Source organism: Dermacentor albipictus, chromosome 4, assembly GCF_038994185.2.
Source record: "Dermacentor albipictus isolate Rhodes 1998 colony chromosome 4, USDA_Dalb.pri_finalv2, whole genome shotgun sequence".
NCBI classification, from domain to species: Eukaryota; Metazoa; Arthropoda; class Arachnida; order Ixodida; family Ixodidae; genus Dermacentor; species Dermacentor albipictus.
The window spans coordinates 176,868,947-176,887,567 of NC_091824.1; the positions used below are offsets into that span (position 1 = coordinate 176,868,947).

The 18,621-nt window shown below is 48.4% G+C and overlaps 1 protein-coding gene across 9 annotated transcripts in view; it reads right to left on the minus strand.

The window, feature by feature from the left end:
• LOC135908623 (uncharacterized) overlaps positions 1-18,621 on the minus strand; it is a 269,964-nt gene that overhangs the window by 59,127 nt on the left and 192,216 nt on the right. For 8 of the 9 annotated variants that reach the window (XM_065440458.1, XM_065440452.1, XM_065440459.1 and 5 more), the window contains 8 exons: positions 18,089-18,346; positions 15,726-15,893; positions 13,195-13,419; positions 8,269-8,347; positions 6,570-6,814; positions 6,297-6,467; positions 5,986-6,099; positions 5,160-5,279 (listed from right to left, as the gene is read on the minus strand). In XM_065440458.1, the coding sequence (XP_065296530.1) occupies positions 5,160-5,279; positions 5,986-6,099; positions 6,297-6,467; positions 6,570-6,814; positions 8,269-8,347; positions 13,195-13,419; positions 15,726-15,893; positions 18,089-18,346 (1,380 nt within the window). The remainder of the gene's footprint in view (positions 1-5,159; positions 5,280-5,985; positions 6,100-6,296; positions 6,468-6,569; positions 6,815-8,268; positions 8,348-13,194; positions 13,420-15,725; positions 15,894-18,088; positions 18,347-18,621) is intronic. The other variant, XM_065440451.1, reaches the window with a different exon arrangement.

Here is an 18,621-nt window from a genome sequence, read left to right on the forward strand (position 1 = left end):
AATATATTACGTCTGTTTTTGAATATGTGTCCTCTGCAATGCTTCCCATTGTCCTGGTTGGTGATTTTAACATTGACTTACTAATAGACAGTTCACAGTCTGGACAATTTTTAGACATAATTGAGTCATTCTCTTGTACAAATGTTATACGCTCGCCGACAAGAATAACCGGATTAAGTCAAACTTTGATTGATCTGTGTGTAATTAGTCATGATGAAAGTGATGTTATACCGGGCATTTTTTCAGTCGATTTGAGTGATCACTTACCTGTGTTTTGTATCTTTCCTGTTCCAAAAAACAAAATACATCCTGCTCGCATTCCCCCAGTACCTTATCGCAGTTTTAATCAAATGAGCCTCTCTGCTTTTCACTCGATGATCGAGTGTGTTGACTGGTCGGATGTTTACGAGGAAGAAAACGCAAGCATTTCATACGACATCTTTCTACAAAAAGTTAAATGTTGCTATGAAGAAGCTTTTCCTTTGCGTTATGCGAAAAAAGCACATAAAAAATGTAGAAAACCATGGGTAACAAAAGAGTTACTTCAAAGAATAAAAGCCCGTGATATTATGTACCGGCAATTTATTAATCTAAAAGATATCTCTCTTCTAATTGAGTATAAGAAAATTCGAAACAAGTTAAATTCTGATCTCAAGAAAGCTCGATGTGAATATTACAAGAATAGGTTTATTGCTGTTTCTCATGACCCTAAAAAAATTTGGAGCACATTACGATTGCTTATTGGTCAACAACAGAACAGCATCCCTGGTACACTAATTACTGATGGTGTCGAATACAGTAAAGAGACTTTGTCAGATAAATTCAATTCCCACTTTTTATCTTCAGGCGCATATTCATCTTCCAGCACTCAGCTAGATGCACAGAAATATATATCCTCTTGCATTACGAATTCTATATTCATGTCTCCTTGCAGTGAAATAGAGATAAACTCTTTTCTTAAGAAGCTAAATAAAAATACTGCTGCCGGTAATGATGACGTTAAAGCTACTCCAATTATTTTCGTTGCTAACCTTTTATCAGCACCTTTGCAGCATATTTGCAACAGAGCATTATCAACAGGCATTTTTCCAGTTAATATGAAAATAGCTAGGGTTGCGGTCTTGCACAAAGGTGGTCCTTTGAATAATCTTAACAATTATCGACCGATTTCGGTGTTACCTTTATTCTCAAAGGTTTTAGAGCACATAATAAAAACAAGAATAACCAAGTTTCTTGATGAACATGAATTGCTGATCAAGGAACAATTCGGCTTTCGCGAGAAAAAATCTACTGAAACAGCTTTACTTAGTATCAAAGAAAAATTAGCAAAGAATATTGATAGCAAGGTGTTCACCCTAGGAATTTTTTTAGACTTCCGAAAAGCATTTGACTCGGTCAAGCATAATATACTGTTTGAAAAATTACCACATTACGGCATTCGAGGGGTAGCTCTACAATTAGTGCGCAGTTACTTAACAGACAAGCTACAGTATACGTTTCTTCACGGGTATAAATCTCAGCTACAGCCTTTGAAATTCGGTGTACCACAAGGTTCTATACTCGGTCCACTCTTTTTTACTATCTACATAAATGATATCGTGCCGGTACCACAATCTTCCTCTATAGTTCTGTATGCGGATGATACCAGCTTGTTTTTCTCTGGAAGCCGTTTAAGAGATTTGGAAATCGCGGCGAACGAATGGTTGATATCGCTTTCTTACTGGCTTGAGTGTAACCAGCTAGAATTAAATGTTAGTAAAAGTAAATATATTTTATTCAAAGGCAGAAATAAACGCGAAGATTACACCATTTCTGTTAGATTTAAAAATAATGACGTCGAGCGTGTCCCGTTGTTTAAATTCTTAGGTGTACTTTTTCATGAAAACCTCAGTTGGACACCGCAAATCAACAAAGTACATGCCAGTATGTCTAGATCAATTTCTGTCTTATATAAACTTAGGTCTCTAGTACCAAACTGGCTAAAGCTCCAGTTATATTATTCACTAGTTCATTCTCATCTCAATTACTGTCTCTTAATATGGGGTACGACTTCAGGAACGAACCTTGAAAGGTTAAAAATTATACAAAAGAGAGCTGTTCGCTGCATAGAAAATCTGGAACCAACTGAACACACTGCGCCATATTTTATCAAGCTAAAATTGCTTACTGTTAACCAACTTTTTAATCTGAAGCTCGCCTTGTATATTCGCAAAGAAATTGGAAATGAATTGACTAGTTATATGTCTCAGTGCTACCCTACTAATGTTCCCTATGATCTCCGACACGAGCGATTTAGAATACCGTTATTCAGAACCATTTACGGTAATCAAACATTGCTCTACCTTATACCTAACTTTCTCCGCAACAATAGTCATATCCACGAACTTATTGAAAACTGTACTTCTACCCACAGTTTAAAGAAAAATGTCACAATGTACTTACTGTCTGGTGCTCTGTCCTAAATAAGTTCTTGAGTTTAAAAAAAAAAAAACCTTTTTATTGTTCTATAACCTCTGTGTTCTGCTGCGTTTTCAAACATTTATACATTGTTAGGAATTCTGTTACATTTTGTATAACGCTTGCAAAAACTTTGTACTTTTTAATATGTTGCCATTTATGTACGCGTTTGTGCTTCTTATGGGTGTTGCATTATTGTGTGATTCCGTTACTCAATTTAAAATGCCTAATCACGATATGACCTCTGTTCATGAAAATCTTTTTGTGGCGCTTTAATGTACAAAGCCATTGTTTTTCTTTGTTTTTTTATTCTCACTGCTTCTGAGCAAATGTATGGGTGGAGGGACCTTAGTCAGGCAGAGCTCATCTGCCTTTTAGTCCTTTCAACCCAGGCAATGTATGTCTGAATAAACTGAACTGAACTGAACTGAACTGAACATCCATGTCATCAATCAGATTATCGCGAAATTTGCAGAGTACAATAAGCCTCTCTATGTGGCTTATATAGATTACGAAAATGCATTTGATTCAGTAGAGATACCAGCAGTCATAGAGGCACTACGTAATCAAGGAGTACAGAACGCTTACGTAAAAATCTTGGAAAATATTGCTGCATGCGTGTGGTATTTGTTTGTTTGAACGAGGCGCGTGGGCGCCATCACTCCAGAAAAGAGGAGGAAGAATGAACTGGGCTCGCGCTGTGAATCTGACCGGTCTTCGCTGCAACCGTTGTTGTAAATATAATATGTAAATAGTTTCTCGTCTTACTGACTCATCCTTCGCGTAAGAATATCTACAGAGGTTCTACAGCTACCTTCATTCTACACAAGAAAAGCAGGGAGATACCTATAGAGAAAGGGGTCATACAGGGAGACACAATTTCTCCAAAGCCAGTCACTACATGCATAGAAGAATTCAAGCCAATAAACTGGGAAGGCTTAGGAGTAAAGATCGACGGCAACACTCTCAGCAACCTTCGGTTTGTTGATGACATTGTTCTATTCAAGAACAATGCAGACGAGTTACAACAAATGATTGGAGACCTTAACGGAGAGAGTGTAAGAGTGGGGTTGAATATTAATATGCAGAAGATGAAGATAATGATAAATAGCCGGGCAATGGAACAAGAGATCAGGATCGCCAGTCGGCCACTAGAAACTTTGAAGGAGTACGTTTACCTAGGTCAATTAATCACAGGGAACGCTGATGATGAGAAGAAAATTCACAGAAGAATAAAAATAAGTTGGATCGCATACGGCAGCCATTGCCGGCTCCTGACTGGAAGCTTACCATTGTTATTGAAAAGTAAGGTGTGCATGCAATCAGTGCATTTTGCCAGAGCTTACATATGGGGCAGAGACATGAGAGCAAGTTAAGGACCGCGCAAAGAACGATCGAACGAAGATTGCTAGGCATAACGTTAAGAGAGAGAAAGAGAGTGGTTTGGATCAGAGAGCGAACGGGTATAGACGATATTATAATTGACATGAAGAGGAAAAAATGTAGCTGGGCAGGTCATGTAATGCGGCGGTTAGATAACCGTTGGACCATTAGGGTTACAGAATGGGTACCAAGAGAAGGAAAACGCAATCGAGGACGACAAAACACTGGGTGGAGCGATGAAATTAGGAAATTCGCGGGCGCTAGTTGGAATCGGTTGGCGCAGTACAGGGGTAATTGGAGATCGCAGGGAGAGGCCTTCGTCCTGCACTGAACATAAAACATGATGATGATGATGATGATGATGATGATGATGATGATGATGGAGGTGGTGGGCCCTCCCCGAAAAAAAATCCTGGGTACGTGCCTGTTTCCACGGTTTATGTTAGGATGAGACCGCTGTGAGTAGCGTGGCTGGCGCAGACAATCTGTCTCGTGCAGTACATTGCAAACGGAGCGAAGTGTAGAGCGACTACTTCGCTAATCGGGATATCGTGAGAAGCAGCGCGTGAGTGACGCGTGGGCGCCATTCACAGCAGCCGCCGCAGACGTCTGCTGCGGCTGTGAGGAGGTGCAGCGCTTTGTTTCCATATATGGCGTCGGTGGACGCGCTCGCCGCATGCCTTATCGATCGGTGAACAGACGAAGGCGCATTACTCCGGCGCCATCTCGTAGCGGTCGTCCCCGCAGAGCCCGCCTTGCGTGGTACACGCTTTTCTTCCCCGCCCTACCCTCCTCCTCCGCTTTCCGCCTCGTGGTTGGCCGCTTTCGCTCTTTCATTATTTGCTGTGCTCGTTCGCTCGCCGAAGACGCCAGCGCTCAACACAGGAACGGCGCCTAAAAGCTGCGCTCTAAAACAGCACAAGAAATGAGACAATGAAGATAGACAGCGTTGTTTAAGAAGCAGGAAACAGCGCCGCAAGACGAAGACTTACAGGAAGTAGACAACACAGTCCTCGTCTTGCCGCGCGATTTGTCACTTCAAAAGCATGCAACACTAACTAGCCCGACGTCACCCGCTGAGACAGCGTTGTGTTTGTCTTTCTTCCTTGTACCGTCCCTTGAGCTGTTTTTATTCGTACGTAGCATGAAAGACAACATCAACGCACTGCATCAAATAAAAAAGAAACATAGTAAAGGCGTGCGAAGACAGACCCATTCATGCACTATGTGTAGGAGAGAAGAGCAGTGCGAAGAAGGAAAACAAACGCGACAGGCGACGAGGGAGCGAGGATGCGGAGCGCACAAGGAGGCACACTCACCGAGACAGTCCTGCTCGTCAGAATTGTCGTGGCAGTCTGACAGCAGGTCACATCTGTGAGCGATTGAGATGCACTGTCCGTTCTTGCAGCGGAATTCCGTTCTGTTGCATTCAATGTAGTCTGCGGAATAACGAGGGGCATTTTTAATGCGCTTCAATATATTCATCCGTTGAACCATGCTGTTCAACGTTACCGCAGCTACGCGAGGGGGTTGCGAAGGAAACCGAGAGCTCCGGATTAGTTTTGACCACCCGGAGCTCTCTGACGTGGACTCAAAATTTAATACATGATCATTTCTTGCGCACTCTTTCCCCCAGAATGCTCCCTGCACGCGGCCTGGAATCGACCCCGCGACTCCGTTGTGCAGCAGCTGATGCGCCACAGTCATCGAAAGGTTGCGGCGGGTGTTGAAAATGTTACATAGCACTTAACATCGGTCAATGTTCACGCGTGTTCTCTATTTTGAGAAAAGCGCACAATCTTGCTTGTAAATAAATGAATCGAATAGCGTCGAATTGCACGCCGCAGCTGGTATAAATAAGTAGCATACCAAAGCATTATCAAGAACGACGTCACGGATATTTATTTATTTCAGCCCTTAACGAGCGCATATCCGACTCAACACCAATGAATAGTCTAATCCCCGCTCGCTCAGATGTTGCTCGAAAATATGGAATACCGCGTCGAGTCGCGTCCTTAAAAGCTAATCGCACCGAGGTTGCGCATTAGTGAACCCTAGTTGCACTGAAAATGCACAAAGTAGGTCGAGTGTAACTGTGCACGTGCGGGTGTCAAAGATTCGCAGCAGAGGCAACTCTGATCTCACCGCATTGGCTTTCATCCGAAGAGTCGCCGCAGTCGTCCTTGAAGTCGCAGAACGCGCCGATGGAGACGCATTTTCCGCTCGCGCACCGAAAACTGCCGTCAGGACAGGTCACCCCTGTTGGAGGAACGAGAGGTTCAGCAAAAGAGCTGCAGAGAGAGAGCGGAGGAGTCTTTCCGCATTAATTTAGGCGCATCCGCGAAGTTGGGCAGCATGTTGGAACATCAACTGGTTCGGCGCACATTTCGCAGTCACCGCGCAGGTGGTCTAGCGAGCGCAAGCAGCCTGGTGGCGGCCAGAGCAAAGTTGCGTACCGCAGCCGCTCTCGTCCGACCTGTCGCGGCAGTCGTGCACCCCGTCGCAGACGTTGACCACCGAGATGACCTCCTTGTTGCGGCACACGAAGTACTTCTCTGGCGCCACCCGCACCTCGCCCACGTGTGCCTTCATGTGCCGGTACAACGGTGGGGGGCCAGGGGCGTTGTCTGCGCAAAAGGCGCCCGCGTCACAAGAGCGACAGCAAAGCGGCCGGCAGCGCGAACCCGCGAGAGCGACGGTGCCGGGCGCAGAGAAAGGCGGGCGCTCACCGGCCTTGTGGCTGCTCATCTTGCAGATGTAGGCGCTGATGGTGGTGATGGGCAGCTCCTCCATTTGGCGCCACCCGGCCAGCGCTTCGGCGGCGCGGTTCAGCGTGCCCAGGGAATGCTTGCCCAGCGAGCAAGGGATGTCGTGCCAGTGGGCGGTCGAGTGGCCGCTGTCCACGCGCAGCATGGTGCAGTCCTCGTACGCCACCCAGTCCGGCTGGGACGACAGGCCGTGGCCCGCGTACGCCCTGCGAGGCATCCGCACGGGCGGATTCGGCGGAGGCGCAGCGGTCGCGGCTATACCGAAAGACGGGCACCGCCCAGCGGCGCAGTCCCCAAAACAGCTGCGCGATCTGTCATTGGGTTATGGGCCGCGGCTTTTCGCGGCCGCATGTGTAACCAGCAGTGGCGATGATACCTTACGAAGTCGAGCACTCACACCGTCAGAAATATGCAATGTTGAACACGGAATTGCTGTTTTTCCGGACTTGGCGACGTGCGCTAGCGATTCCCTTGCTCCAAATATTCATATAAACGTGTCGGGCGACAGCGTAGATAATTATGTCGGCTCGAAAAGTTGACGAGAAAGTATGAGGTGTCTAAACAGTGACGTTCAGTGACTTTACGATTGGTTCTACAGAAAGGTGCGCACTATAATTTTACAACGAGAAAAAACCAGCCCTGTTGCATACAAAGCCGAATGAAATGCAGTAGGCTCCGGATAAACGGAAATCCCTTAAGCGGAAACGCCAGATAAACGGGATGAGGGTGCCAACTTTCGGTTGGCCGCCCATAAAAGCAGTGTTAGCAAACTTCGTTTAAACGGAACGCTTCTTTTTATCAACTCCGTTTAAAGGAAACTTTAACCGAAAGTGTGCCTACGTCATCGGCCATCATACACACTTCATATAAAACATCAGCAGGTCGACAAGCATGTCAAACGGTGACGACGGTGATGCCAAATATTCAGGAAAATCCAATCCATCAGCCAGTTGTGCTGTCATGACTTTAGCAGCTGCCCTGAGGCATTCGCGTTGCCTAACTTTCACGTTCCTTTGTGTATCCTGATGGCGACAGTCAAAAAACAAGAGCGCCTGAACAAATACTTCGTGCGAAAGAAGCTGTGATATTCCAGAGTACAATAACGTATTTTTTTTCACCGCAGTGAAATTAAAACCCTCGGCGCTTTGGAAACAAAACGTTTTTTTTTTAGTGATTTCTGAGTCTTCGCGTACACGAAACTTGTGATAAATGGAGTTTATTTTTTGTTCCTTCGAGTTCCACTTAAGTTGAGCCTACTGCATTTAATTAGTCGCAAGGCAGCTTTATGAGCAGCAGCAAACGATTTCTGTTTAGGCCTAGTGGAGCTTGTCTTCCGCAAAGCTTTGTAGAAAACGGCATGCTGGGTTCAGAACGTCGTCTTTTTCTGTTTTTTATGTGCGTATAGATAAAATGAGAGAACTAACTTGGACTGTCTCTTTATATGCTCATGCACACCTGAGCGTAAATAGAAAGCTCTATTCGTAAAACTATTTCGCCTCATTGATTTACTTACGCTCCACAATCTAACGCGTTCAGCACAAATTCATAAACTAATGTCACCTCGTGCGAATAAAAAATTGCTTCTCAGTGTGGGCAGCCTTGGGCAAACGCCGCGGTCAGAGAAGCAGCCTCCGCGAAAGCACACTTAATACGGCCGTACCTAACATACCAGTCTGAATAACTCATGGGGTTACCGTCGCTCCAGCGGTAGAAGCCTTCGCCCGCGGCATCGGTCAGACCTGCGGAAAAGAAAACGACGCGATGAGAGGCTCGCTCCAGAGCGCGCGTCCGACGTGCTCGGCCGACACTGGGCCGACGGCGGCGAGGAGTTACGGAGTCGCCATCTATCGGAAGCGCCTCGCTGGCGTAGTATGAGGGTTCACCGTGGCGCTCTGCTCACGGGTTTTGCTGTCAGCGCTCACTGAAAACACCACGCGCGAGCTCTCCCGGACATTTCTGTAAGTACTTTAGAAACGAGAGAAGTTTCTTGCTGTCTAAATAATAATCTTGGGCAAACTGAAAGCACACAATCGTTTATAGACGCTTTCTTTTTACCGAATACGTACAGTGAGCGATGGAGTCTCCCGAACCAGCTTCTTGCGTGAAAGGTAGGTAAACGCTGAGAGCAAACTATGTGAAATATGTTCTTATAGTGTTTGTATAACTAAATGGAGCGTAATATAACGAAGCCTCAATGCAGCGATCGCGCAGATTCGCAGCGGCCGACTGCGCGTCTGCATGCTTGTCCGCGCACTGTTTCGCTTTCTCCGCGCGCGCGTTTTTCGCACCGTGCCATGAGCTTTAGGCCACAGAATATGAGCATTTGACAGTATACAAGCAACCATTGTTGCGTGGGCGCTATCAAAGCTGTTCAAAAATAATTTCATTGTAGAGACTTCGACGTCTACGGGGACTGTGATGTGCCGTCGCGACGATTCAATATTTTTTTTCTTCTAAATTCTTTGAACTTTCAGTATTATTTCTCGAGTTGCGTCGCACTGTATGTTTATCGGTGTTCTCAGCGTGCAATTTCCCGCTGCTCCTTTTTTGTAATCCAGTGCATTAATTCATAACATAAACATGACCATATGCCATGCTTTCTTTAGATGTGCTTCTTACCGCTGCCTTTCCACTGCACTGAACTTGCCAGTATCTATAGCATCGACAAGTTCATAGACCAAACCATCATGACATTAGTCGGGCAGCGGACTGGGGCGAGCGTCTCAGTGCGCGTTTTCAGAACATCGCAGACCGGGCGCCGTAGCAGAAATCTTCCTCGCGTCTGTGCTTGCTGCATACCCGAGTTGTAGCCGATGACTGTTTGCCGGTTTTATGTTTCGCGAGCCAAGCTTCACGCAGCTTCTTGTCCTGCGGCTACGTGTGAATAAGGCTGACACCGGCCTCCGTTACGTGCGTCCGACCCTGCAGCACCGAGCAGTAGCCTACCATGTTGCGCGCCTTCAAAGGCAGCCACTAACTATTGTAGTGCTTGCAAGCGTTGTAAAGGAGACACTCGAAGGGGGAAAATTTCGCCACTAAATGAGGACCGCAGCGTACAAGGGAATTTAAACTCGTTTTCAGCTAGCTTCGGCGCTCCCGAAGCAGCCGACGCGGCCGCTGTGTCCACGTGATCCCTCCTAGCACGTCACGCCGACGGTGGCGCCAGCTTTTCCAGTGGTGGAGCTCGAGGCCATATAAAGAAGCCCAGGTGGCCGGGATTAATTGGGAGTGCCGCGCTGTCTCGCACGCACTGGTGACCCTCGAAACCAAAATGGCAAGAAAGTAATTTCACATTCAGACAGCCCTCGAAGAGCCACAAAGCATAGCCTGGTTCGCGACAGTTTCTCTACGCGACGAAACCGCAATCGGAGCGCGGTTCGTGTTTGCAAGACAGGTCCCGAGACGGACTCCCGAGTTGCGCGTCCGTAGACGTGGCAGGCAACGTACGTGACCGTTCTCTAGATATTCCAACCGAGGGTTCTTTACGGTGAAATAATAGACATAGACCATCTATCTTTTATTTCCAATCAGTTTTGCATGTCATACTTTATCAAACGATTCTTACAGAGGCATTACAATATTATTGATTTGTTTTCTAGAATTGATTGGCTGTACCGTAGTCGTGAACAATTCCAAGAAGCTGCAGTCAATAGGCCTCTCCTAGAACCAGGATGCTCGGTAAAATAAAAAGGTTCTTCATCTAAAAGAAACTCGTTTTTAATTGTTACTCAAGATGGCTCAGCAACGCGCGGAGTATTCCCATAGCCGCTGGTATGGTACAGCTGCAGCCGCAATGGCTGGAGCACGCGCAAGCTGCCTCGACTGGGACGACAGACCGACTGCTGGAAGGCAGCAGCGCTTCCGACCAGAGAGAGAGAAACCTTTAATGACAAACGATTTACGTGCAGTGGTCGGAGACCCTTTAGTCCAGGGCCCCGCTGGCCTCGGCCGCCAGCTTGACCTGTCTTATGAAGGACTGTTGTCCCGCCAGGTCTGAGCTGGTTAGCTGTGCCTCCCATTGCTCCATGGTGTGGTGTGTTTTATCAAACGGGTGTGATTCACAATCCCAAGTAATGTGTTGTAGTGTTGGTATGCCTCCACACCACGGGCAGTCGGGCCTGTAGCGAGTGGGGAACATGGCATTCTGTAATTTAAGGTGGGGGAATACCCCAGTCTGAATTTTGCGCCAGCTGGCGGCTTCCTCTCCACTGAGTTGTGGGTGAGGGGGAGGGTACTTTTGTCTGGTTGAACGCTGATGAGCAAGAATCTCCCGGGCATTCGTTGGATTGGGGTCATTACATTGGCTACATGCATGGGACCGTCCCAGTCGAGTCGGCCCGGTTAATAATACCTCGGGCTAGCGAATCGGCCAGTTCGTTCCCCTCAAGGCCTGTATGACCTGGACACCATAGGATCCGGTGATGATGGCCGAATTTCGTCGGTATTATTGAGTGACATGTTTTGGTCACGTGGCCCTAGAGAAATAGGCGACATGCTCCTTGTAAATCTGTTATTATGGTGACGCTCTTTTGCGTGCGTTCCGCGTGAGCGATGGCCATTGCCACGGCGAAAGTTTCGGCAGCCGCGGGAGTGCCTGCCCTAACGGAAGCCGTAAATTGTTGCTTTGCTTTCGTGTCGACGATTGCCACTGCGTACCTCCTGATGTTCATTTGGGCATCACTGGCGTTCGAGTGCACGTTCGAATACGCGGCAGCGTCTGTGTATATTGTGTTGTACGTGGGATTATTTTCATACATTGTCCTAATATGTTGTACACGTGCTTTTCGCCTTGCTTTATTGTATTCAGGGTGCATGTTTTTGGGTATGGGTGCCACTGTTATTCGAGCTCGTGTGGATCGAGGTTGGTAGTGGTAATAACTGTTCGCTGATAAATTGTGGGTGTGGGGAAATACGTACCCTTGTCGGTAGGGCCCGTCCTGCGTGAGAGTAGCTCAAGCGTTCCCTCTGGGAGATTAGTGTGGCTTGTTTTAGTTCTTCAAATGTGTTGTGTACTCCTAAGGTTAGCAGGCGATCTGTGGACGTCCCCATGGGTAGTCCGAGGGCCGCTTTATGTGCTGATCTTATTATGATGTCGACCTGCCTTTCCTCCTCGCGACTAAGGAAGGGGTAGGGCAGGCCGTACGTGACTCGGCTTATTACTAGTGCTTGGACGAGCCTCATCGTGTCGTGTTCTTGCATGCCCACTTTCCTATAAGTTACATGGGCTTCTTCCGACCAGAAGACGGCGGTCGACTTTCGCAACCTCTCCATGCACAGAACACGACATTAGAAAGCGGACCCGCTGCAACTGCATATAGTACCCAAGTCCGTACAAGTACAAAGGCTCTACAGTAAATGTGATTCCGTGATAAGCGACGTTTACTCATGACGTCACGAAACGTCACCCATGGCAATGGTTTTCCAGACATTTCCGACGCACGCTTGCGCATATCACTGTGCCCAGTGTGCAAACGTCAACTGCGGCTTTCTGTTTCGTTCATGCTATCCACAACTTTGATGCCGCAAACTTTATGCTCCAGAACCAACTCTGCTTTTGCGACGCGTTTCAGTTCGTGAACAAGATGTTTCCCTTCTCTGACGGCAAGTACTGATGACCGCAGTATTCCAAGATGGCGTGACGTCGCGCGTTACGTAGATCACAGAGTTTTCAGCTGAAATTAGCATTGACCTGTACGATGTGGAAATTAATGTGAAGAGCTCCGGGGCTGCGATTGTTCAGCCGCCACGGGAATGATGGTTGGTACACGGATTTGACTGTTTGTGGCTTCAGACTTTCTTGTGGCGTTATCTACCTTGTTGGATTACATTTGAAAGAAGCATAGTTTTTATAAACACATGGCAGTCGATAAGACTGTTCGGAGATGCATAAACTTAGCGAGTTTTCGCATTTCGAACGTCGTATTTTGTTGAATACATGGTGTTCAAATCGGCGCCCCAGTGACGGCTCCTACTGAGTAACAGATATAACTCTGGAAGCCCTTTGGTAGCTGCGTGCGCGGCAAGCGGTTGCGGGAGCTGGAAACACGTTCCGGTGGCCATGTTTTGGACGCTACTTAAGGGACAAAATTACAAAATTAACACTGTCGTTTGGAGAAGTCCGCGTGCTGCCTATCATACTGGCGGAAGTACTGCGCTTGCAGCTCCCGCTAGCGTCACATTTATCTCTCGCAATTTTTGTATGAAACTTTGTGGCACAGATAGGAAAGACAGCAGCACACTGTTATCTCGGAAGACATGCAAAATCTTTGCACCTGCGGTGCTCGGCCAGAGCATTACACTGTGTTACACTGAGTGTTACACACGCTGCACTCGCATGCCAGGCCTCAGCTCACAGATGCCCAGGGCTAAGCTCCTTTTTAATTGTCTACGTCCCACACGATGGGTCCGCGTTGCGCGAGGGCCGCAAGCCGCTGGGTTTGCTTTGAAGACCTGTTCTTTGTTCTGTTGCAGGCGAAAGATACCGGTAGAACCCCTCCTGCTCGAGATAAAGGAACCACTTCGGGGAGCGAACGCGCGCTCGCACGCGGCTGACCGAGCGCACCACACGGCGACAAGACCGGCGTACCGATGTAGAGCGACTTCCTGTGCGCCTTCCAAATGTCGGTGAGGAAGTAGTGTATGATGGCCATCTCGCGTTCGTCCAGGATGCTGACCAGGTGCCCCGAGCGGCCCTTGCCCCAGGCGGCGCACTTGGCCTCGGCCTCGTACCACTGAAGCGGGTCCGGCTCCTCGTACATGTTGTAGCAGTGGTCGTTGTAGAACTTCCACTGCTGCGGGCACTCCTGCGGGTCTGCACGGCAACGGTCGGCTCGTTAGAAGCGGTCCGACCGACTGGAAGCCACGCGCAGCGAAGCACTGCGCCGCTCGAGTCCGCGTGCTCTCACTGTTCAGGGCGGCAAGCGCGTCGCTCGGCAACCACCGACAAAGCAGGCGGCGCAACGGTCGTCAAACGCGGGACGCGCTTCTCTCGCCGGCGCGGATGGGCGGCTGCTACGAGCGTCCCCTTTCAACCTCCTACCTAGGTTAAACAAGAAAAAAAAACGCTATGAGCTGCCACAACCAAATTTTCTGATCCCCTATTGCGAACTGTGCTTTTGTACGTCTCCATTTCTTGTCGTTTCCCTACTTTTCTTCCACCAATCCTCCAATCGTCTCTTACTAATCCTTATTGCGGACATGTTTACTTTTCCCCTGCTCTCGCTGAACCCAAGGGCTACAAGGAGGCCAGTGGTGCTTAAATCGACTGCTGGGTAGACGTCTTCCGATTCTAATAAAACATGTTCCACAGTTTCCCTAGCGTTACCGCAGCAAGCACATGCTTGTTCTTCCTTCTTATATCTCGCTTTATAGCTGCGTGTTCTAAGGCATCCTGATCTCGCTTCGAAAAGTAATGAGCTTCCCTTTGAGTTATCATAAATTGTTTCTTTCCTGATTTCGTTTTTTCCTCTTAAGTAGTTACTCACGGCAGGTTTCTTTTCCATTGCCGCCACCCATGAGATTATTTCGGCCTCTCTTACTTTCCGCTTGACGTTCTTTGTTGCTGTGTTGCTCACCATACAGGCCGCATACTTGCTGTTAACTTTCCTAGTTCTTTTCCTTCACTGTGATTCAATGTTTTTCCTGTACAGATACCTCAACATTCTCCCAGCCCATTTACTTTCTTCCATATTCTTCTGTCGTTCTTCACAATCAATATTACTGTGAGCTTCCCTGACTTTAAAACTAGTCCTGCCCATATCACCTTACACAGCTTCATTTATAGCCTTCCCGTGAGCGCCCAATGCGAGGCGAGTCCCATCGAGTCCTGATTGCACCCCTGATTTAAAGCAAACAACCGCATTTCCAAATGCAAGTCCTGGAACCATTACATCTTTCCACATACCTCGGAGGACCCCGTACCTATTGTATCCCCATAGCGTTCTGTGCTTCATTATGGCTGCATTTCCCTTCCCCTTCACTGTTATTGTTTTTTCCTGTGTTTCCACATATCTATTGCCTTCGTTTATCCATATACCAAGGTATTTATATTCTCTTAGCCGAGGCATTTCCTGGCCTTGTATCGCCACTGTCTGTTCACTGTTTTCATTGAATGCCATAACGCCTGATTTTCCAACACTAAATTTCAAACCTAAATTGTTGCCTTCCTGTCCACAGACATTAGCCAGACGTTGCAAATCACTTTGCTTGTTAGCTAGCAACACAATGTCCACCGCATAAAATAAACGTGTAAGCTGCTGCTCTACTGTACTGTACCCGCCTGTTTGTATGGAAGATTAAAGCCGATATTGCTTCCTTCTAGCGCCCTCTCCATCCTCACCATGTACATCATAAACAGCAGTGGGGACAAAAGGCACCTCTGCCTCAGTGCCTTGTTGATATCAACTTTCTCCTCGCTCCTCATCCCTTCCCATTCAACGCAAACGGTATTTTCTAGGCAAATCTCTCTCAAAAGCTGTAGACAATCGTTACCTAAGCCTTCCCCTTCCAGCATATCCCGCAAAATGTTGCGGCCTACGTTGTCGTAGGCTCCTGTAATGTCATGCGGATGCGTGGAGGCGAGCGCCATCCGGCGGTGGTGCAAGGAACCCAGCAGTGGTGGCGTCGGGCGCGCGCGTCCTCCGCTGTGATTGGTTGGCCCACTCGGCTAGAGAACAGCCACCCGGCAGCACACGAAAACGCATCGAGGTTCGCACAGAAAAGACAGAGGCCGCGCGTAGTCGGCGCACGGCGTCGCAGCGCGTTCGTTCGGAGACGGCAGAAAGCTGCACGAAATGCTGGGCGCAGCCCACCGATAAAGTGCAGGAAAAAGGAAATGGTGAGTTGTTTTTCTTTTTAGCTGGGAAAGCCGCCATACTATGTGAACAGTGTTCCTCGTGCTATCTGTGTTTTTCCGCTCCGAGTATGTTCGTATATAGGCGATAAGTATGCACACAAACGAGGCCCCAGCAAGTTCTTTTAAGGATTACCGAAAACTTTGTATACTGGAGAAAGTAACGGCCGTTTACGGTAATACTTTGTGAATCGCTAGCAACTTAACACAAAGTGACGCTAACACTTTCTGGGCTATCCCAGCCAACGTGCATACACAGCACTCACTGTCGAAGTACAGCTGGTTGAGGTCCGCCGGCAGCTGGAAACTGAGCGACTGGTAGGACAGGGCGAACCCGCGTCCCGTGCCTTTGCCGTCCGTGGAGAAGACGATGGACAGCGTGTTCCAGCTGGAGACCACGTTGCGAGGGGGCATCGAGTGGTTGCAGTAGCGGCCTGCGAGGCGCGGCCCGTTGTGAGCGCTGTCATCGGTGCGCAACCGAAGCGTGCAACTTTGTGCATTCAGTCGAAGCAGCCAGTTCGTGCCGATGGTGGGCCTACACGTCTAAGCAGCTTTGCGATTCATCTGGGTCGACATGCGGCCGCGACGGCAGCAGAACGCCACGGCCAGCGAGCCATTGAAGCGGCTGTGAAGGTATGCATTCAATTGCCGGACGATTGAAATAAGTGCCAGCGACTCTGTCATGAAGTTGGTAACTGAATATTAAGACCTCCCTAGGGTTACAAGCTGAATGTAAAATCCTTTTTCTGTTTAAATTAAGCAATGTGGAAAACTAGGAAAGCCTGAATGTTTTCAATATTTTGTTCAAGTTTGTTTACTGTTTGTCTTAATATGCAATGCCCAACCTTTCTTTCTATTGTTGTCCTCGCAGAGAATTTGCATCGAAATTTTTGTGACTCTGCTTGGAGAAGTTTGAAAAATCAGTTTCAAGGTAAGCTATTTCGGTGTGTAAATCTTCAAAGAGTGGTACTTGTACGTGGTGCTGCACGTAACTACACCTCAGTGAGGACGTAAAAGTGAAAGACACAGCAGTTCGGGGGCCTGTCATTAGTCGTCGTTTGCATGCAATGGCGATCTCGGGCGTCAGTTTTGAAAAGAAAGAAGGAAAAGGAAAGCCAAATTTCCACTGCTCTACCTGGCTTACTGAAGCGTCTTTTAATAAGATTAACTTTGCGGAAAACACACACACACACACACACACACAAACACACACACACACAAACACACACACACACACACACACACACACACACACACACACATATATATATATATATATATATATATATATATATATATATCACGAGAGGGAAGCCAACAAACACTGGCACCAAGGACAATATAGGGGAAATTACTTGTGCTTAATAAATGAAATAAAGAAACGATAAGTTAATGGAAATGACAGTAGATGAAAAAAGAACTTGCCGCAGCTGGGGAACGATCCCACAAACTTCGCATTTCGCGTGCGATGATCTACCAATTGAGCTACCGCCGCGCAGTTTCCCCGTCCACTTTCTTGGGTATTTATGTTTCCTAGTAGAACCCTGGGAGTGTTAGCCAGCGCCGCCACTCACAGACCTTGGCGGCGGACGTGGAACGTCCTTTGTGCCACAGGCGTCACGGCTAACACTCCCAGCGTTCTACAAAGAAACATAAATGCCCAAGAAAGTGGACGGGGAAGTGGCGCCGCGGTGGCTCAATTGGTAGATCATCGCACGCGCAATGCGAAGTTTGTGGGATCGTTCCCCAGCTGCGGCAAGTTGTTTTTTCAACCACTGTCATTTCCATTAACTGATCATTTCTTTATTTCACTTATTAAGCACAAGTAATTTCCCCTATGTTGTCCTTGGTGTCAGTGTTTGTTGGCTTCTTAGAATATGACTGAAAAAGATCGGGCACCTCGGTTAACCCGCTTTCTTCTGGTATATATATATGCGCGTTCAAATTTTACCAGATTTCCTGTCACCCGCCATGGTTGCTTATGACTACGGTGTTGGGCTGTTGAGCACGGCGTTGAGGGATCAAATCTCGGCAAAGGCGGGCGCATTTCGATGGGGGCGTGTACTTACGCGCGCGTTAAAGAAGCCCAGGTGGTGCCTCACAGTGAGACCATGGTTTCGGTACGTGCAACCTCATAATTTAATTTAATTAATTAACGCCCGCACGCATCCTTGTTCGAGGGAAGTGATTACTTGTGCTATGTCGACACGCCTCCAATAAAGAGTGAACTTGGCTCACCCCCATTCTTTACCGCCAAGACAACGCGACAATATCGTCCCGCTCGCACGCTTGGCTCCCGGGTGCAGTGGAGCTTTTCGAGGGGAACAACACAGCTTTCCACGACTGCCGCGGAACCCCTATTACGTAGCAAGTCGGGAAAAGCAAACGAGGAAAGGTATTTTACACAATTAACGATGACTACGTAGTGCACGACTCCGATCGTCTTAATATATTCACGTTTCGCTAGGCCTACAGCTACGATGGTGAAACACTGCGCCCTCGGCCTGGGCCAACCGGCGCTGAGCGGCGAACAGCACTCTGCTCCGTCCCCCAGTTAGCCAACCGCGGACGGTTGATCTATAAGTTAGGCCCCCTTTCCCCGTGCATGCAGAAGAGGCGGCATACTCGCCGATGAGGTTCTCCTGCTCCTGGTCCCGACCGTCGTAGAACTCCAGGTAGTCGGACGCGCAGTGCTCGGCGCTCGGTAGGTCGAAGTCCTCGAACGTGACGTTGATGTAGTGCGACGGCGGGGCCACGATGAGCCACGCGCAACGGTGGTTGTTCACGTACGGCTTCGGGTAGTCGATGGAGAAGACGTGGCCGCAGTGCGCGTCGCACACGTGCACCGCCGCGCAGTGGTAGTCGCCCATGCCGCAGCCCGGGCAGTCTGCGCGTGCGACGCGTCGTTCGGTCACGCCTCTGGCGACCGAGCGTCTCGCTTCTTCGTCTGGCTCTCTCTCTTGGACAGTTTCGCTATAACTTTAGCTGGGACATGCGCGCGCAAATTGGAAGACTGCAGAAGACGGATTCCGTGGGACGCGCCGGCGGATTAAGCGGCACCTGGTAGGCGGGCGACCAGAGGCGTTTGGCTCGCCTCCGGGAAGGCTCCGCTGTGCGCGCAGCTAAGCGCGGAGAGCGGCCATAACAAAAGTGCCCCGTCAC